Consider the following 21,832-nt stretch of genomic DNA (forward strand, 5'->3'; position numbering starts at 1 on the left):
CTAAAACATGATAGTAACATGCTAATTCATATTAGCAACATGTTAATTCATGTTAGCAATGTGTTAAAACATGCTAGTAACATGTTAATTCATGTTAACAATGTACTAAAACATGATAGTAACATGCTAATTCATATTAGCAACATGCTAACAATATGTTAACAACATGATTAACACCACGTTAATCATGGTAGCAAAAATGCTAAAACATGCTAGGAGTATGTTAATTAATGGTAACAACATGTTTTAGCTATGTGTTGAAACATACAAAATTATGCTAGAAACGTTATCAGCATTCTAATTAATGCTAACAATGTGTTAAAAATGCTACCAATGTGCTGAAGCATGTTAACAATGTGCTAACAAAATGCTAAAACATGTTAGCAAAATGTGAATAACATGCTAATCATGCTAGCAAGATACTAGCAACATGTTAACATGCCAATCATTTTAGCAAAAACATGTTAAAACATGATAGCAATTTGTTAAATTATGCTAACAACATGCTAATTAATGTTAGCAAAATGTTAAAACATGTTAGCAAATTGCTTAAACATGCTAATTCACGTTAGCAATGGGTTAAAAAATGCAAGCGACAAATTAATTAAGGTCACCAGATGCCCCGTTTTTTTTCCGGGACAGTCCTGTAAATCTGGTCACCTAATGTTAATTCATGTTAGTATTGAGCTAAAACCTGCTAGTAACATGTTAATTCATGTTAACAATGTACTAAAACATGATAGTAACATGCTAATTCAATGTTAGCAATGTGCTAAAACATGCTAGTAACATTCAAACCTGCTAGTAACATGTTAATTCATGTTAACAATGCACTAAAACATGTTAGTAACATGCTATATTATGTTAACAACATGTTAAAACATGCTAGTAATATGATAAAACAAGTTAGTGACATGGTAAAACATTAGCAACATGTTAATTCATGTTAGCATTGAGCTAAAACATGCTAGTAACATGTTAATTCATGTTAACAACATGGTAAAACATCAGCAACATGCTGATTCATGTTAGCAATGTGTTAAAACATGCTAGTAACATGTTAATTCATGTTAACAATGTACTAAAACATGATAGTAACATGCTAATTCATATTAGCAACATGTTAAAACATGCTAGTAATGTGATAAAACATGGTAGTGACATGGTAAAACATTAGCAACATGTTAATTCATGTTAGCAATGTGTTAAAACATGCTAGTAACATGTTAATTCATGTTAACAATGTACTAAAACATGATAGTAACATGCTAATTCATATTAGCAACATGTTAAAACATGCTAGTAATGTGATAAAACATGGTAGTGACATGGTAAAACATTAGCAACATGTTAATTCATGGTAGCAATGTGCTAAAACATGCTAGTAACATGTTAATTCATGTTAACAACGTGGTAAAACATGCTAGTAATGTGCTAAAACAATGCCAAATGTAAAATAATTATACTTACACGCTAAGACATGCTAACAACATGATAAACATGCTAGGAAACTTATAAAACTTTCAAACTTTCAGACAAAGCTTTGTCAAGCCAACATAAAGTTTGTCTCAATGAACTTTACTTTCTACTTAATCTTTGTTAGTCTTTATATTCACATTACAGAGAATGCATGTCAACATTACAATTTAGAGAATGCAGAAAGCTAATAATGTAATAATTTAGGCAATTTAATTTATACTCGAACTCTGTAAGGTCATCATCATTTTCTGTCACACTTAATATCAGATAAAATATATAATTTGTTTATATATTCAAGCAGTTTTGCCACTGAAACTAGTGCCTCTCTAACACATGAGAAAATACTGACAACATATAAAAGGTTGAAAATAAACCATGAACATGGAAGTTCAGTCAATGTTTTAAAAAAAAAACATTAAAAAACTGCAGCTGTCAGTCAAAATTTGTGCAGTGACGCCCTCTGCTGGATCGCACTGGCACATGCGCAGTGAGACGCCTCGCTCCTCCCTCAGAGTCAGCAGCGTTTCTCCTCACTTCAGTTTGTCAAATGAAACACACGATTATTCTTATTTATCATCAGTATGTTTTCATTACCGTGTCGTTTGAGGTTCGGAAGGGTTTGTGATCATCTAGACGAGTTTGTTCAGTTCTGTGGACGCGTTTTCAGTCAGTGACGTACATCTGATTCTCTTCGTGTCCTGGAATTGTGTGAATCATTGATTAAAAATAGACTGGTAAGTATTTTTCACGTGTTGTTTATTGTTTATTACACATATACAGCGAAGTAAAGTTGGATAACATGCGTGTTCAGGCCTTTTTGTTTTATTAAAGTGTTCAAGTTGTTAAAATGAAGTTCATAATGTGCTAAACTCACTGAGAGATATTATATTAAAAGCCTGTTTAACATCTGTTTAGGGTCAAAGGTCGTGACATCATGGAGGCAGTTCTGGAGAGGCTTCAGTCACTGACCTCAGATCAGCTGAGAGAGGAGATCACCGGCGCTGGACTCAAATGTGGCCCGATAACAGCCACCACCAGGAGCATCTTTGAGAAGAAGTTGGCTCGAGCTCTTCTGGAGACGGACGCCACTGATGAGGTGCATTCTGGGAGCTCGCATCCTGTGGAAGAGCTTCAACAGCCAATCAGTGACGTTCAAACCCCAGAGACAGAGACGTCTGCAGAAAGTCCGTCTGTTTATTACGGCGTGTGTCCTCAGCCGGACGACCCTTCGGTTGAAAATGGTCTGTGTTTAATCGTTCTTAAAGGGTTAGTTCACCCAAAAATGAAAATAATGTAATTTATTACTCATCCTCATGTCGTTCCACACCTGTAAGACCTTCATTCATCTTCAGAACACAAATTAAGATATTTTTGATGAAATCCGATGGCTTTGGGTGAACTAGCCCTTTAAAGCATGTTTTTATTGTTTTTGGGTTCTCAGGTTAATCTGCTGTGATCAATTACAGGCTCGCCGCATGTGTTCGTGGACAAGATGAAGGCGTTGAAGGCTGTGATGAAGCTGAAAGGCGCTCGATTCAAAGCCTTCACCAGTAGAGAAGACGCGGAGAACTTTGCTAAAGGTTCATGTGAAGGAGGAGCGTTGCCACACAAACCTTCTCCAGAGAAACCCGGCGCTGTGTCCGTCACCGGTGAGCCCTTATAGAGGATTAGTTCACTTCAGAATTAAAATTTCCTGATAATTTACTCACCTCCATATTATCCCCAAGATCTTCAGTTGAAAAGAAATGAAGGAAAACATTCCAGGATTTTTCTCCATATAGTGGACTTCACTGGGGTTCAACGGGTTGAAGGTCCAAATGTCAGTTTCAGTGCAGCTTCAAAGAGCTCTACATGATCCCAGACGAGGAATAAGAGTCTTATCTAGAGAAATCATCAGACATTTTCTAAAAAAAATAAACATTATATACTTTTTAACCACAAATGCTCGTCTTGCACTGCTCTGTGATGCTCCACGCATGACGTAATCATGTTGGAAAGGTCACACGTGACGTAGGCGGAAGTACCGATCCAGTGTTTACAAAGTGAACATACAAAGACTAATGGGGCGTTCATACCGGACGCGACTTGCACGAATAAATCACATTATTCATGCGTAGCTGGACGCTTGAACATTTTGAGTTTACCAGCTTCATTCGCGTGTGAAAATTGAGTAAACAACTTACCGGATTGTCCGACCTCCTCACTCACTTTCTTCTAGGGCTGGGTAAAAAAAAAATAGATTTCTCGATTTTAATCGATTCTCATTTTTACAAACCGATATTGATTCTTAAATCCCAAGAATGGATTAGTCTAGTCTGTTTTCAGTTGATGAATGAGCAGAATATGTAGCTCCTCCCATCCAATATATCACAATAATCTTTGTTACTTTTGATATGAAGCAAAGTCTCAGATTTCAAATGACGTCCATCTTATTATGAGATTCAGAAAATAAGTACCGTTTTGGCGCTGTTTAATGTGGCGTGACGGATCGCTTTAGCGCCTCAGTTAAAGAGAAGCATGTGATCATCCTCTCCTCCGCTTTAATACCAGTTACAGCGAAATAAACATGAACATCTGAAGGTATGTTAAAATATACAGTACAACTTACTGAAATCCGTATCATGTCTCGTGTAATCGCTCAATCAGTGCTTCAGACTCAATAAAACAGCTTCAATGTCACGTGACGTCACATTTACCTCAGAAACACACATTCAGTGACCATAAACTCATTAGTCAGCTAGAAAACTGACTCTAGAAAGCAGCATTCTGATAAATATAGATATGCACCGTTACATATTCATTACAATCTTTAATGTTCTTCAATATTAAATGCATGTTTGAATAAATCAGCCGCGATTTAAATGTTTATATTTCAAAAAAACGAATTAGAGTAGAAATATGATTATGTAATTCTAAACTTTATTTATAATAAAAACATCATTGAGTGTAATTTAAGTGTTTGTATATAAATAAGTTAATTTAACCTTCAATATTATTATAGTAGCACCAGCTGACTCTCATGTGTAGTTTACAGCATTAGTTGAGAGATTTTATTCTTCTAGAAAATTTGCCATGTGCTGAAACTGAAATACTACATCCAAAATAATCGATATCGAATCAAATCGAATCGTGAAAATTGTGTCAATTCCCAGCCCTACTTTCTTCCACGCAAGATCTATTTTATTCCTGTTTCCATAAAAGTATAAAGATGTTTCGTACAGCGACGATGATTTTGTCCTCCATTGTTGTATTGGATTTCTGCCTCCGCTCGCTACGTCGTAATCACGTCACTACTAGAGCAAGTTCCTGATTGGTTAACGCGGCGCGAATATTCACTAAAGTTAAGATTTTTCAACCCGCGCGAATCACGCGTTACGCACGTCAAACACCTGAAACGCTCAATTCGCGGCGCCTAATTTGCGCGAATCGTGCCGCAGGATGTCTCTTCGCGTCTTTGCATTGACTTAACATGTAAATCACTCGCGCTTAACGCTTCATTCTTGTCTGATGTGAACGCACCAAAAGTCAAAAAAAGGGTAAAACAACGACGTCTGGCGATTTCGAAGTTGGAGGAGAAAATGAGATGGAGTTTTCCGCGGTACTTCCGCCTACGTCACGTGTGATCTTTCCAACATAATTACGTCATGCGTGGAGCATCTCAGAGCAGTGCAAGACGAGCATTTGTGCTTAAAAAGTATATAATTTTATTTTTTCTAGAAAATGAGCGATGGTTTCTCTAGATGAAACTCTTATTCCTCGTCTGGGATCATGTAGAGCTCTTTGAAGCTGCACTGAAACTGATATTTGGACCCGTTGAACCCCAGTGAAGTCCACTATATGGAGAAAAATCCTGGAATGATTTCCTTTTTGACTGCAGAAAAAAAAAGACATGAACATCTTGGATGATATGGAGGAGAGTAAATTATCAGGAAATTTAAATTCAGAAGTGAACTAATCCGTCACATCCACAGTGGGAAAGAAGACGTGGGTTTTGAGCGTCGTGTGTTTTTGTGCAGAGTGGCTGTTGAGCGCAGATGCTGCGAATGCAGAGAAGGCCAATGAGTTCAGGAGTCCACGAACACAAGATCTGACGGCGAAGCTCCGCAAAACCGTGGAGAGAGGAGATGAGGAGGCTTTCAGAGAGCTCGTCTGGGGAAACCCAAGATATCTCATTGGATCCGGTGACAATCCGACTATTGTGCAGGTGGGATTTAGTCTTTTCTGCTCACCAAGGATGCATTTATTTGATCAAAAATACAGTAAAAATAGTGAAAAAATTTTACAATATAAATCAGCTGTTTTCTATGTGAATATATATTAAAGTGTAATTTATTCCTGTGATCAAAGCTGAATTTTCAGCATCATTACTCCAGTCTTCAGTGTCACATGATCCTTCAGAAATCATTCTGATATGATGATTTGCTGCTCAATAAATGTTTCTGATAATCAATAATCACAAGTCATATTTTTGAGGAAACCGTGATAAATGATAATTAATCTACACAGAACGAAAATCAAAGCCCTTAAACGCCTCTATTGTAGTCTTGAGTTTTCTCCCGGGAACAAAAACGTCACAATATTCCTTAATTTAATCATTTATAAGAATGTAATATAAGTCTCTGGTGTCTCCAGAATGTGTCTGTGACGTTCAGCTCAAAATCCCCCACAGATCATTTATTATAGCTTGTTAAATTTGCCCCTATTTGGGTGTGAGCAAAAACACGCCGTTATTGTGTGTGTCCCTTTAAATGCAAATGAGCTCCGCTTTCCAGAAGAGGGCGGAGCTTTAACAGCTCAACAACAACAAAGCTGGAGAATCTCACGCAGCCAAAATGAGGAAAGTGTTCAGCCTTACATTGTTCAAACCGGAGTCGACACTGATGGAGAGACTCAGGAAGAAGTTACAACTTTTAGACGTTTCTGAATGGTTAGTGGATAAATTGATGTAGTTGCTGTGGAGTTGATTCAACTCATCCACTAGCATGTGCCGTCATGTTCATCTTTTGTGTTGAATTGACCCTCGTTTGTGAAGCAGTCCGGCGTAAAATGACGGCATGACAACAACACTCGACTACAACAACTCTTCCTCTTCTCTAAAGCAGCCCAACATGGCCCCGCCCCCTTTGTTGTGTGTTCTCAGGGGCGGGGTTTATGTAAATTTATGGTTTGTGATGTCACAAACCCAGGAAGAAGCTTGTTGTAGTCCCTGCCAGCCATTTGTTGTAGTCCTCCAAAAGAAAATATCTCTCTTTGCATTGAACTTTGAACGTCGTAACTTTGCAGATGTTGTTTATGATCAAACAGCAACATTACACACTAACTAAAGCTAAAAAAGTCAAATCATAATTTGATTTGTCCAGGAGGGATGCAGATACAATGTCTTACACGTCGCAGCAAAAGAAAACCAGCCGGGAATCGCTCGGCTTCTCTTGGAAACGCTGGAGGACCCCGAGTTCATGCGCCTCATGTATCCTCATGATCAGGAGCTCATGCTGCAGCAGCGCATCCGATACATCGTCGATCTGTATCTCAACACGCCTGACAAAGCGGTGAGTGGCACACACACACACACACACACACACACACACACACACATAGACAGGACGGTCTCCATCTGAGATGTGATGTGATGTTCCTCACAGAGCAACGAGACGCCGCTTCACTTCGCCTGCAAGTTTGGATGTCCGGAGGTGGTGGATGTTCTGTGTTCACATCCGAGCATCGACAAACACTGCAGGAACAAATACGACCAGAAACCGTCCAGTGTAAGAAACTGCAGCCATATTAGAGCGAAACACGTTTAATGTGTGAAGTAACCGCTCGTGTTCATTCGGCAGGTGATCTGTGAGCGGAAAAACAAAAGCAAGGAAGTGAAGCAGAAGATCGTGGAATATTTGGAAGGTCCGTTTCCGTCGGGACGCTCTGGTTTTGTCAGTGATCGAGGATGTAGTTTCACTGCTGGGTTTTGTCTTTTTGTCACAGACAGATTTTATGTGCCGTTGTTGCGCTCCGCTGACAACACGCTGCCTCCGGTGATCGGCGCTCCCTGGTGTCCCGGTTCACTGGAGTCCTGCGACCGGTTTTATGGGCCGGACAGGATGATGGACAGTCCCAAAAACCCAATAAAGTCCATCAAGGCTTTTGTTGGACCTCTGAATTCATCAAAGGTACTTTATACACTCCCTGTCAAAAGTTAGGAATAATTATGATTTTTTTATATTTTTGAAAGAGTCTCTTCTGCTTATCAAAGTTGCATTTATTTGATAAAAATACAGTAAAAATAATTTTAAAATTATTTGAAATTTGAAATATTTTTACAATTTAAAATATTTGTTTTCTATGTGAATATATAGTAAAGTGTAATTTATTCCAGTGATCAAAGCTGAATTTTCAGCATCATTACTCCAGTCTTCAGTGTCACATGATCCTTCAGAAATCATTCTGATATGCTCATATAATAATAATAATAGTTATTATATTTTTTACTTAACTTATTATTAAAATGATTGTAATTACAATTTCTGTGGGCAAATAATAATAATAATATACTATCTAATAATATTATTTTTAATAATAAGACTTAAAATTAATAACATTATTTTTTATTTTACTATTATTATTACAAACAAGCTTTATTATCTTTAAAAGATAAATTATTGTTATTAAATTTATTATTATAACAGTTTGTTTGCACATGCATTTTAATAATAATTACAATAATTAAAAAATATATTATAATTATTACAAACAAGCTTAATACATTATTATTATTATATATTTTACTTAAATTATTATTATTATTGAAATTATTGTAATTACAATTTCTGTGAGCACAAAAATTATAATACAGCTACTTTTAATAATAATACTTGAAATTAATAATATTGTTTAATTTTACTATTATTATTAAAACAAGCATTAATATTATATTTATTATTTTTACAAAATAATTAAAAAATAGTTTTTCTAAATTTGTTTGCGCATACATTTTAATAATAACAATAATTTTAATAGTAATAATAATTATTATTATTATTATTATTTCCGTTGGCACAAATTATTTCAATACTACTACTTTTAATAATGAAATAACTTGAAATTAATAATATTTTTTTTATTTTACTATTATTATTATGACTGGTAATAATAATAGTAATAATACTAATAGAAATAATTAATTTTATAAGTTTTCATTATTACAAACAAGCATTATTATTATTATTATATTTATTATTATATTTTATAATAATTATTAAAATTCATATTACTATAGTTTTTTTGCACATACATTTTAATAATAACAATTTTAAATTAATAACATTTTATTTATAAAACATTTATTTATTATTTATCAGCTTTATCATTTGTTATTTTATTATTGTTGTTATTATTAGTAGTAATTACAAACATGCATAATAAAAAAATATTATATATAAAAAAATAATTATTGTTGTTAACAATTTTTTATAATTACAATTTCTGTTGGCACACAAATTATAACAATATTTTTAATCATTTTTAAAATTAATAACATTCACTTTATTATTATTATTAGTATTAGTAGTAGCTAATATTTTTTCTATAAAGCCTTTCAGGGCGAGAAGGAGAGACAAGAAACAACAAACACATTCAAATGTCAAACAAATATATAATCCAGTCAAGCAAAACATGAACAGATTTGCGTGAGATCTTGATGTTCAGGTTAATCAAGCTCTTCCTGCAGGCAGAGGAGTTTCACAGACTGTGGAAAACGCCGCCGCGGGATCGAGACGGATACTTCCGTCACATTCTGAAGTCCAATTCGGAGCGAGGAGCAGAGCGCGTCGGCAGGTCAGCTGATCGTGAGACTCGTATGTTTAACACTAAACCGCATTACTCATATAATCGCTCCTTCCACAGAGAGCTGGCTCATGAGATGGGATACCCGTGGGCAGAATTCTGGGATTTCCTCGACTGCTTCATCGACCTGTCCAGCAGGGAAGGGTTGAAGATGCTGGACGAGCATTTGAGGATCACAGAAGACAGCTGTAGGTTGTTTCTTAATTCACCAGAAGAAGAGGAGCCTGAAGAATCCGGAGCGTTCCCGGTCTGTGACCTGATGCAGGAGTTTGAGAAGGTTCTGCTCTCCGCCGATCACATGAACAGAACCGCTGACTCCGGCTGGCAGAGCGATGACGAGGGATCCAGCTGCAGCTCGGAGGAGTATTTCACAGCCGACGAGGACGCTGATAACGAGACGTCTTCACCCTGGAGCGGCGGACGCTTGGATCTGAACGCCTCGGGCTCCTCCAGCTCATCGTTTAAATCCACAAACAGCACGACGGATCGCGACACCGGCCCCGTGGACCGCCACAGATCTGATGTTTTTATCCTAGGGTGAGCTATGAGATAGAAGATGCATATCAAAACATACAGCTCTTTATTCATTGTTGTGTCTTTATTTTGACTAGTGATTCTCCCACCAAACTGGACAGTGAGGTTCTTCTAGCGCTGAATGACGTGGAGATCGACCCGCTCTCACATCACAACGTCACCAGGTGGAAGAACAAGATTTTGTCCTATTCTTCATCGCAAAGACAAAGGTAGTGATTATTCCATCACAACGGGGGAGAAAAACTGTGTGAAACGTAAAAATAAATAAATAATTAGAAAATTAGATTTAACTAAAGAAATATATTTCATTAAAAATAAAAAAATGGATTAAAATATATTAATTAAATTTGTTAAAAATTTATTAAATTTGATGTAAATGAAAAATAAATGTTTAACTAAATAAACAAAAAAATTTGATTAAAATAAATATAACAAGATTAAAGTAAATACATTTGATTAGAATAAATAAATGAAAATAAATAAAATTTGATTTCAATAAATAATGCTAAAATAATAATAAATAATGATAAATAATATCTAACAGTACAGTATGATAGTCAGTAGAAAAGACTGCAATAAAATATGTAATAAAAAATAAATAAAATTTTATTAAAATGAAAAAAGAAATTAATTTCAATAAACAAATAATAAATTTGATTAAAATAAATAAAAAAACATGATTTAAATTTATTTAATTTTTTAATAATTTTTAAATATAATTTTATGTTACTAAATAAATACCTAAACAAAAGCATTTGATTAAATAAAATTTGATTAAAATATTAAATAAAAAAAATAAATTATTTTCAGCAAAGAAATAATAAATGAATACATTTAATTAAAATAAAAAACATGACTTAAATAATAAAAAATGACTAAAATAAATAAAAGTTAATTCAAATAAGTTAATGAAATTTGATGTGAAATAAACAAAAGGATTTGATTTAGATGAATAAATAAAATAATATAATAATAATATTTATTTCAATGAGTAAGTAGATTAAAAATAAACATTTAATTGATATTTAATTCATTTTAATTTATTTTTAATGATTTAAATAAACAGTCCAGTAATATAGTCAGTAGAAAAGAATGCAATGATGTAACGTAATAGAAACTAAATATTTAGTTTATTTTAGTTAATTCCACTCATGTGGGAAATGAGCTGATCAAATAATCTAGGCTTTCGTTCGTCTCATTCAGAATCCAAATGTTTGCACATATTTTGTATGCTTGATATTTTATCACATTATACAAGTTGCAGCATGTTTCATATGATAAAAACATGACTTATTCTCTGTAAAATATGGTAAATGTAGTACTGCATTTGTATTGTGTAACAGTGAAATGAAATGTTGTGTGATTTCCAGCTGGCCGTCAGCTTCACAGATGAGCAGAGACGCTGAGAGCCGGAGTTTAACGACCTTTACACCGAACCGGTTAACCGTCTCACCCAAGTTCAGAAGCCCCGGTCACTTTAACCCTGGACAGTTTATGTTCAGCCCGCCGAGCAAGTCCTACAGTCGCCTTTAACCTGAGGTTCACTTCCATAAACACTGAGATCTTCAGCAGACGCTGTCATACTTCTTACATTTACATTTCATAACACTACATTTTATTACTTCCAAAACAGTAATACAAGTTTTAATTAAGAATATGTTTCTATTTTTGCACAGCAATTGGGTTGCCTTTATCATGCTGGGAAAATGGTGCAATTATTAATGTTTGTGGATGTTGCGTCTGAAGTATGATGCATATGTAATATATGATTATAATGTATTGAAATGTGTTTCCTTGTTACATAAAGACTTGTTATAAAAACAGTTGGGTTACATTTGGTATGTTTTCTGAGTCTAGTATTGAAGTTTTAATCACTTCAACACTGTGTTTATTCTCTGCTCCAGCAGATGGCGCCAGTGAAGGACTCTTTAGCTGTAAACAGGTTTTATTATTGTAATGTTCTTCTCAGGCAACATTATCACACAAACAATTACTACATCAGAGTTCATTTGACATGACTTCTTAAATGAAGTTGTATTTTATAAAGTTTTCAAAATGTAAAAAAAAGAAATACATTTGATTAAAATAGATGTATTAAAAGTATTTAAGTTAATAAATTTGATTAAAATGAATAGATATTAATTAAAATAAAATGTAATGTAAATAAATAACTAAATAAAAACATTTGATTAAAATATTTTATAAATTGTTAGTGATTACCAGCAGTGTGTGTTGTCAGTTTATTTCTGCACACAAGAAACAAGCTGTCAAATTGGTCTTAAACTTTGCCCCGCCCACTGTAAGCCACACCCACTGCCCCATCATGGCACTCCCCTTCATGTCCCACCCACTCAACAGCCCCTGTACCACTCACTGTAAGCGACACCAACTGCTCCCTCATGCCCCGCCCACTCAGCAGCCCCGTACTGCCTTCTATAAGCCACACCCACTGCCCTTATGCTCCACCCACTCAGCTGTACCACCCGCTGTAAGCCACACCCACTGCCCTTATGCTCCGCCCACTCAGCAGCCCCCGTACCACCCTCTGCAAGCCACACCCACTCCCCTTCATGTCCCACCCACTCAACAGCCCATGTACCGTTCACTGTAAGCCACACCCACTGCTCCCTCATGCCCCGCCCACTCAGCAGCCCCCGTACTGCCTTCTATAAGCCACACCCACTGCCCTTATGCTCCACCCACTCAGCTGTACCACCTGCTGTAAGCCACACCCACTGCCCTTATGCTCCACCCACTCAGCTGTACCACCTGCTGTAAGCCACACCCACTGCCCTTATGCTCCACCCACTCAGCTGTACCACCTGCTGTAAGCCACACCCACTGCCCTTAAGCTCCGCCTACTCAGCAGCCCCCGTACCACCCTCTGCAAGCCACACCCACTCCCCTTCATGTCCCACCCGCTCAACAGCCCCTGTACCACTCACTGTAAGCGACACCCACTGCTCCCTCATGCCCCGCCCACTCAGCAGCCCCTGTACTGCCTTCTATAAGCCACACCCACTGCCCTTATGCTCCACCCACTCAGCTGTACCACCCGCTGTAAGCCACACCCACTGCCCTTATGCTCCGCCCACTCAGCAGCCCCCGTACCACCCTCTGCAAGCCACACCCACTCCCCTTCATGTCCCACCCACTCAACAGCCCATGTACCGTTCACTGTAAGCCACACCCACTGCTCCCTCATGCCCCGCCCACTCAGCAGCCCCCGTACTGCCTTCTATAAGCCACACCCACTGCCCTTATGCTCCACCCACTCAGCTGTACCACCCGCTGTAAGCCACACCCACTGCCCTTATGCTCCGCCCACTCAGCAGCCCCCGTACCACCCTCTGCAAGCCACACCCACTCCCCCTTCATGCCCCGCCCACTCAACAGCCCCATACTGCCCTCTTTAAACCACACCCATTGCCCCCTAATGCCCCGCCCCCTCAGCAGCCCCAGTATAAACAGACTAATCTGACAGCAGAACGACTCAGTGAGGATTTACACAGTCCTCTGCTCTGAGATGCTTGTGTGATGATGATGATGGGCTGTTCGCTGTGTGTCTGATGTCATGAGTGTGTGGTTGTTGGACTGATTGATGGATGTTGCGGATGCAGGATGCGCAGGAGCAGCGCTTACATCCCCGTGTCCACTGCTGCCGCTCTGCTGGTCACTTCATCCACACTGTTCTTCGTCTTCACGTAAGTCGGCCGTATCCTCCTTCATACACGGAAGCAGTATTTTCTTTCAGACACTTATAATAACTTTACAAAGAAGAATTTACTGCATGAAAATGCACACACACACACAGTATATATGCATTTTTAGATGTGGTAAATTCTTCTTAAGCAAAGCTAAGTATAAAGTTATTGTACGATAAGTTATGTTTATATAAAAGTGTGTTTTGTCCAGTTATTAATACATAAGCAGCAGCACCATCACAAGCTCTCTCTTTAATAGTGTATTTCAGTGTTGCGGTTCATTTAAACACAGCAGCACAGTATATTGAGTGTGTTTGAACCCTGATGAACTCCGTATTGAGACGTGATTTTAATCCAGCGCTGAAAGTAGGGCAGTGAGCCACCGCAAACAACCGCTGATATTACAACCATTATAACCAGGATTCTCTAAAACACCCAGGACTGTGATTCTTAATTTGCATTTCTGCGTTTTTATATGCTAATGCATGCATGTTGGGAATGGGCATTGAATGAAAGGCTGGTGTGATTTGATCAGGTGTGGATTGATGTGGAATGACCTTTGCTGCCGTATCTGTCCCAGATTTCATGCAGTTTTGTGCGCGTTTAGCTCTGACGGCACCAGCAGATGGGAAGTTCAGGATTAGGATTTGCTCCCAGTGCTGTTTGATTCCCCGTCCAGGAACTATCGAGGTGTTCATCATCAGGCGTGTGACCCCCGCTGGATGAGTTTAAGCTCAGAGAAACCACATCTGTCATCTGCAAGTTGGAATAATTGAGATGTTTTCAAAAGAGTCTCTTCTGCTCACCAAGTCTGCTTTTATTTTATTAAAAAAAACAGTAAAAATAGTGAAATATTATTTTAATTTAAAGTATCTGTTTTCTATGTGAATATATAGTAAAATGTAATTTATATCCTGTGATCAAAGCTGAATTTTCAGCATCATTACTCCAGTCTTCAGTGTCACATGATCCTTCTAATATGATGATTTGATGCTCAAGAAACATTAATGATTCTCACGTTACTGATACTGTGCACTATTATTATAACATGAAGAATAAAGAAAGGCAGCTTTTATTTCATACTGAGTTTATATTCTAAATGCAGGAAAACATGCAGATTTCCCAGCATGCAGTGTGCTGTGATTGTGTAAAGCGTGATTTTCACCAGGTTTTTCATGACTGTAATCTTCGGCTGCTGTTGTAGAGATAGATTGGCCTTTAGTAACTGGACTAATGAAAGTGTGGCGCTCCATCTGTTGTGTGTGCACAGCATTTAACTGTTAATTAAATGACAGAAGCTTACTGGGTGTGAAATTAACCAGGCTGGTCACTAACTGAAGGTCTGAATGAGTTTGAATCCAGTTCGTTTGTACCTGTAATGAGTGATTATGAGTTATTCTGATTAAAAGTGTCTGCTTACTGTTATAACAGATCGGTGTGTTCTGATCAGAAACAGCTATCTTTAGTTTATGACACAACTAGATGTACTAGTGGAAGAATCACACCGATTAATCTGATCATAATATTTGTATTATATAGTGCTTTATAAAAGCAATAAAACACAAAAGATAAATAGTGTTATTTTACAATCACTGAGATACGATTATAGTTTTTATTAATATTTTGAATGAGTGTTTATTGTATATTATAATGATATATGTCAAGTTTTCAGAATGCTGGTGTGTGTCGTGCTGTTAGCTTCACTGTGGCTCTGATTCTCATCAGGGATTGGCGTGTGTGCAGATGGTCAGGAATCACAGAGACATCGGCCGTAATCCGTTGATAAGAAATCAGGATCTTGAAGAGAAAAGCCTTTGTCCTCACACAGAAATCATTTGTTCATGACCTATATTCAGTGATTAACTCACTTTCGCAGAGCTTATGCGTTATATATAGTGATGAATTCTTAGAGTGGTGTTTGACTGTTTAGGAAACGCAGTTCTGAAAGTGTTATCGAACAGAAGTGACATCGGATAAAATAAAGTTCTGTATGTAATAATGATGTAGAACAGAATATCAGTCTGATCTGAGACCAGCTGCATTCATATCAGATGCGAACACCTGCACATTAACACCTTCCTGAAAGCACTGTTCACTGCTTCATAGAATGATTACAGGTGTTTTGACAAACATCTGCGTGTCGTATTTCACCCATACATCAATAAAGGAACAAAAAAACTACACCCATACAAAAAAAGGAAATTGGATTTTGTAAAAAGAACTTTATGTTCCCAGAGAAACTTTGCGTTCCCAGAGAAACTTTACGTTCCCAGAGAAACTTTACGTTCCCAGAGAAACTTTACGTTCCCAGAGAAACTTTGCGTTCCCAGAGAAACTTTGCGTTCCCAGAGAAACTTTACGTTCCCAGAGAAACTTTACGTTCCCAGAGAAACTTTGCGTTCCCAGAGAAACTTTGCATTCCCAGAGAAACTTTGCGTTCCCAGAGAAACTTTACGTTCCCAGAGAAACTTTACGTTCCCAGAGAAACTTTGCTTTACGTTCCCAGAGAAACTTTACGTTCCCAGAGAAACTTTGCGTTCCCAGAGAAACTTTGCGTTCCCAGAGAAACTTTGCATTCCCAGAGAAACTTTACGTTCCCAGAGAAACTTTACGTTCCCAGAGAAACTTTGCGTTCCCAGAGAAACTTTACGTTCCCAGAGAAACTTTACGTTCCCAGAGAAACTTTGCGTTCCCAGAGAAACTTTGCGTTCCCAGAGAAACTTTACGTTCCCAGAGAAACTTTACGTTCCCAGAGAAACTTTGCGTTCCCAGAGAAACTTTGCGTTCCCAGAGAAACTTTGCATTCCCAGAGAAACTTTACGTTCCCAGAGAAACTTTACGTTCCCAGAGAAACTTTACGTTCCCAGAGAAACTTTGCGTTCCCAGAGAAACTTTACATTCCCAGAGAAACTTTGCATTCCCAGAGAAACTTTACGTTCCCAGAGAAACTTTGCGTTCCCAGAGAAACTTTGCGTTCCCAGAGAAATTTTGCGTTCCCGGAGAAACTTTGCATTCCCAGAGAAACTTTACGTTCCCAGAGAAACTTTACGTTCCCAGAGAAACTTTGCGTTCCCAGAGAAACTTTACGTTCCCAGAGAAACTTTACGTTCCCAGAGAAACTTTACGTTCCCAGAGAAACTTTGCGTTCCCAGAGAAACTTTACGTTCCCAGAGAAACTTTGCGTTCCCAGAGAAACTTTGCGTTCCTCCGAGAAACTTTGCGTTCCCAGAGAAACTTTGCGTTCCCAGAGAAACTTTACGTTCCCAGAGAAACTTTACGTTCCCAGAGAAACTTTGCGTTCCCAGAGAAACTTTGCGTTCCCAGAGAAACTTTACGTTCCCAGAGAAACTTTGCGTTCCCAGAGAAACTTTACGTTCCCAGAGAAACTTTGCGTTCCCAGAGAAACTTTGCGTTCCCAGAGAAATTTTGCGTTCCCGGAGAAACTTTGCATTCCCAGAGAAACTTTACGTTCCCAGAGAAACTTTACGTTCCCAGAGAAACTTTGCGTTCCCAGAGAAACTTTACGTTCCCAGAGAAACTTTGTGTTCCCAGAGAAACTTTGCGTTCCTCCGAGAAACTTTGCGTTCCCAGAGAAACTTTGCATTCCCAGAGAAACTTTACGTTCCCAGAGAAATTTTACGTTCCCAGAGAAACTTTGTGTTCCCAGAGAAACTTTGCGTTCCTCCGAGAAACTTTGCGTTCCCAGAGAAACTTTGCATTCCCAGAGAAACTTTACGTTCCCAGAGAAACTTTGCATTCCCAGAGAAACTTTAAATTCCCAGAGAATCTTTGCATTCCCAGAGAAACTTTAAATTCCCAGAGAATCTTTGCATTCCCAGAGAAACTTTAAATTCCCAGAGAATCTTTGCATTCCCAGAGAAACTTTAAGTTCTCCAGAGAAACTTTTCATTCCCCAGAGAAACTTTACATTCCCAGAGAAACTTTAAATTCCCAGAGAAACTTTATGTTCCCAGAGAATCTTTGCGTTCCCAGAGAAACTTTGCGTTCCCAGAGAAACTTTGCGTTCCCAGAGAATCTTTGCATTCCCAGAGAAACTTTGCTTTCCCGGAGAAACTTTGTGTTCCCAGAGAAACTTTTCATTCCCCAGTGAAACTTTACATTCCCAGAGAAACTTTGTGTTCCCAGAGAAACTTTACATTCCCCAGAGAAACTTTGTTCCCAGAGAAACTTTACATTCCCAGAGAAACTTTGTGTTCCCAGAGAAACTTTGCGTTCCTCCGAGAAACTTTGCATTCCCAGAGAAACTTTGCGTTCCTCCGAGAAACTTTACATTCCCAGAGAAACTTTACATTCCCAGAGAAACTTTACATTCCCAGAGAAACTTTACATTCCCCAGAGAAACTTTACATTCCCAGAGAAACTTTGTTCCCAGAGAAACTTTGTGTTCCCAGAGAAACTTTGCGTTCCTCCGAGAAACTTTGTGTTCCCAGAGAAACTTTGCATTCCCAGAGAAACTTTACGTTCCCAGAGAAACTTTGCATTCCCAGAGAAACTTTAAATTCCCAGAGAATCTTTGCATTCCCAGAGAAACTTTAAATTCCCAGAGAATCTTTGCATTCCCAGAGAAACTTTAAATTCCCAGAGAATCTTTGCATTCCCAGAGAAACTTTAAGTTCTCCAGAGAAACTTTTCATTCCCCAGAGAAACTTTACATTCCCAGAGAAACTTTAAATTCCCAGAGAAACTTTATGTTCCCAGAGAATCTTTGCGTTCCCAGAGAAACTTTGCGTTCCCAGAGAAACTTTGCGTTCCCAGAGAATCTTTGCATTCCCAGAGAAACTTTGCTTTCCCGGAGAAACTTTGTGTTCCCAGAGAAACTTTTCATTCCCCAGTGAAACTTTACATTCCCAGAGAAACTTTGTGTTCCCAGAGAAACTTTACATTCCCCAGAGAAACTTTGTTCCCAGAGAAACTTTACATTCCCAGAGAAACTTTGTGTTCCCAGAGAAACTTTGCGTTCCTCCGAGAAACTTTGCATTCCCAGAGAAACTTTGCGTTCCTCCGAGAAACTTTACATTCCCAGAGAAACTTTACATTCCCAGAGAAACTTTACATTCCCAGAGAAACTTTACATTCCCCAGAGAAACTTTACATTCCCAGAGAAACTTTGTTCCCAGAGAAACTTTGTGTTCCCAGAGAAACTTTGCGTTCCTCCGAGAAACTTTGTGTTCCCAGAGAAACTTTGCGTTCCTCCGAGAAACTTTGTGTTCCCAGAGAAACTTTGCGTTCCTCCGAGAAACTTTGCGTTCCCAGAGAAACTTTGCGTTCCTCCGAGAAACTTTGCGTTCCCAGAGAAACTTTGCGTTCCTCCGAGAAACTTTGCGTTCCCAGAGAAACTTTGCATTCCCAGAGAAACTTTGCGTTCCCAGAGAAACTTTGCGTTCCTCCGAGAAACTTTGCGTTCCCAGAGAAACTTTGCGTTCCTCCGAGAAACTTTGCGTTCCCAGAGAAACTTTGCGTTCCCAGAGAAACTTTGCGTTCCCAGAGAAACTTTACATTCCCAGAGAAACTTTATATTCCCCAGAGAAACTTTATATTCCCCAGAGAAACTTTAAGAAACTTTGCGTTCCTCTGAGAAATTTTACAATTCATATAATTTTTCTAATTGTTTTTCAGGTAACCCCTTCATTGCTGTGTGCTTTTTTGCATCGTGGCAAAAAAGATTGCAATTATTATTATTTTTTATTTATATTAATTTCTATGCCAGTCATTTTTGACCATTAAGGAGTACAAGTGTGACTATTTTTTAGGATCTTTTTACCTTTTTGAATCATGTCCATGATTATTTTGTGTTCACACAGCAAGTGCCACAAAAGTCACCAAGTGTCGTAACTTTCCAATGAAGTAAAACAAATCAAAACTTAAAAATGACTTTCGAGTAATTTATTTTATGGCTCATTTTTATTGTAATGAAAATCTTATTATAACATCAAATTTGAACTGTATCACTGTAATACTATGTGAAATAAATACTTAAATACTTCAAATGTTTTAACTAAATAAATACAAATGCATTAAAATATATTATTTTTTATGAGAATGTAATTTGTTTCCATTGCAGCAATGATAAATTAGGGTGAAAATGTGCTTAATTGTGATTAAAATAATAATGAAAGCAAAACAAAATTGTAATAGTCCTAAAATAGGCTTAATTTTTCACTTCATACTAAATATTTTATTGCTTACTTCTTGGTTGTTGGGGTTAAATATGAGTGGGACAGATTTCCTTACATACATGCAGGACAGAATGTTGAAACCATTGCTGTGTTTCTGAGCAGATGTGTTTCGTGTGGGTCTTTTCTTGTTGTGTTGTTCTGATTGATGGTTCTCTGCGCTCACTATAGTGTGTTTTCATATGGATCCAGCAGTTTTTCGGGCAGACGGGTCTTTGATCCACAGTCAGTAATCTGGGATTAGTGACGTACGGCTGCGGCGGGACAGACCCTCCATCCTACAGGACCGCTGCTGACACACATACACCAGACAGAAACGTGTCACAGAAACCAGAGAATATGAAGAAACGTGACAGAAACAAATCTGCATGCACTTCAATCGGAACGATATCATGTTTTTAGTTTCCTGTCTTTAATTTGATTTCACGACTATGAAAACCCATTTCTGCCACATAAGTGGGAAAAAAATCATGCTTTAGCAAATCAGAATTATGAGATGAAAATCTGAAATTATGACTTTAAAAGTCTTAATTATGACATAAAATTTCTAAATTATGACACAATTGAAATTACGACACAATGTCGAAATTATGACATACTAAATTGAAATTATGATATAAAAAGTCAAAATTATTCAGAATTATGAATCAAAAAGTCAATATATAAAAAATCTAAATTATGACATACTAAGTCATAATTATGAGATGAAAAGTTGAAACCGACTTAAAACGTCATTATAATATAAAAAGTCAAAATAATGACACTAAACTGACATTATTACGTCAAAATTATGACATACTAAGTTGAAACTGACAAAATTATGACGTCAAAATTATGAAAAAGTATGACATGCCAAGATAAAATTATGATTTTCGACTACAATCGAAATATGGCATAAAAAGTCAAAATCATGACATACTAAATCGACATTATGATATAAAAAATAAAAATTATGATATACAAAGTTGAAACTGATAAAAAGTTTGTCAAAAAGTTACGATTATGACAAAAAAAAAATCTAAATTATGAATCAAAAAGTCAATATATAAAAAATCAAAATTATGACATACTAAGTCATAATTATGAGATGAAAAGTTGAATCCGACTTAAAACGTCATTATGATATAAAAAGTCAAAATTTTGACATACTAAGTCAAATTTGACAAAAAGTCTAAATTATGACATTCTAAATTGAAGTTATAGCACAAGTCGAAATTATGACAAAAAGTTGAAATTTTTACATTATCTTTTTGGATGTTTTCGACTGTCATAATTTTGACTTTTTATGTCATAATTTCGATTGCCTTTTTTGTGTAACGTGTCAGTAATGGCCTTCCGTACACGACACATTCATTCAATGAAAAACTGAATTTAATCTGCGTCCCAGCAGTCATGATTACCTCTCCTTTTAATCTGTCGCTCCGGACGTAATCATCCCCTGTTCAGTTTTTCTCTTTTCTGGACTGATCCACACTTTCATTTTTGTTTTTGTTCTGGTCCTCAGGGGCCGACGAGCCTCTCAGATGTTCGAGACGGAGCTTCAAACACCACAGAAAGGCAAAAGACGCTTGATTCAACTTTTGCTTGTGAATTATTCATCCCAAACTACAATCGATTTAAATGAAGGCAGATCTGAAATGATTATTGGTGCAATGACATCAAATTCACGTCTGTCAGTGTTATTTAATTTGATTGTTCTTTAAAATAGAGGTGGATTCTTGAAGTCAACATGAAACTGCATTTACAGCTCATTTTACTTGATGCATTTTTGAGCCAAAAAGGATTTTCAGTGCTATAAAATATAGGCTGTACTTGATTTTATTTATCAGGAATTGATTAAACATGAATTAAACCTTGAAATAATAGTCAGAAAATGGAGCAGTTTATTGAACCTTTAGACAAAAAAAATACAGTTTTTTGTTTGAGTATCATGTTTGATCCATCAGGCTTTTATGGCTCATATAGTCTGAATATGTAGCTCTCAATCAGAGACAGAAGGACTGTAGGAGATCGAGTGCGGCAGGGTTATCAGATCCTGTTGATCATTTAGAGGATATTTGTGTATTAAATATGCTGCAGCAG

General features: G+C 37.2%; 2 protein-coding genes across 2 annotated transcripts in view; both read left to right on the forward strand.

Annotated features, from left to right (window-relative positions):
- Positions 1 to 1,944: 1,944 nt before the first annotated feature.
- On the forward strand, positions 1,945 to 11,675 carry LOC137028475 (ankyrin repeat and LEM domain-containing protein 2). Its single transcript, XM_067397289.1, has 12 exons — positions 1,945 to 2,213; positions 2,395 to 2,720; positions 2,946 to 3,128; positions 5,496 to 5,683; positions 6,840 to 7,028; positions 7,122 to 7,244; positions 7,317 to 7,380; positions 7,462 to 7,646; positions 9,203 to 9,309; positions 9,379 to 9,855; positions 9,930 to 10,061; positions 11,223 to 11,675. The coding sequence occupies exons 2-12, from the start codon at positions 2,414 to 2,416 to the stop codon at positions 11,383 to 11,385; spliced, it is 2,118 nt and encodes a 705-aa protein (XP_067253390.1). The 5' UTR covers positions 1,945 to 2,213; positions 2,395 to 2,413; the 3' UTR covers positions 11,386 to 11,675.
- A 1,798-nt stretch (positions 11,676 to 13,473) lies between these two features.
- zdhhc8a (zinc finger DHHC-type palmitoyltransferase 8a) overlaps positions 13,474 to 21,832 on the forward strand; it is a 19,366-nt gene continuing 11,007 nt past the window's right edge. Inside the window, exon 1 of the mRNA XM_067398925.1 lies at positions 13,474 to 13,556. Within this exon, the coding sequence (XP_067255026.1) occupies positions 13,474 to 13,556 (83 nt within the window). The remainder of the gene's footprint in view (positions 13,557 to 21,832) is intronic.

The sequence above is a fragment of the Chanodichthys erythropterus genome, chromosome 10, assembly GCF_024489055.1.
Source record: "Chanodichthys erythropterus isolate Z2021 chromosome 10, ASM2448905v1, whole genome shotgun sequence".
In the NCBI taxonomy this organism is placed as follows: Eukaryota; Metazoa; Chordata; class Actinopteri; order Cypriniformes; family Xenocyprididae; genus Chanodichthys; species Chanodichthys erythropterus.

Excerpts from the sequence above, each read along its gene's own strand:
- LOC137028475 (XM_067397289.1), top strand. The coding sequence starts at position 2,414 with ATGGAGGCAGTTCTGGAGAGGCTTCAGTCACTGACCTCAGATCAGCTG. Across the intron at positions 2,721-2,945 it reads CGACCCTTCGGTTGAAAATG|GCTCGCCGCATGTGTTCGTG; the intron begins GTCTGTGTTTAA and ends GATCAATTACAG. Across the intron at positions 10,062-11,222 it reads TCTTCATCGCAAAGACAAAG|CTGGCCGTCAGCTTCACAGA; the intron begins GTAGTGATTATT and ends TGTGATTTCCAG.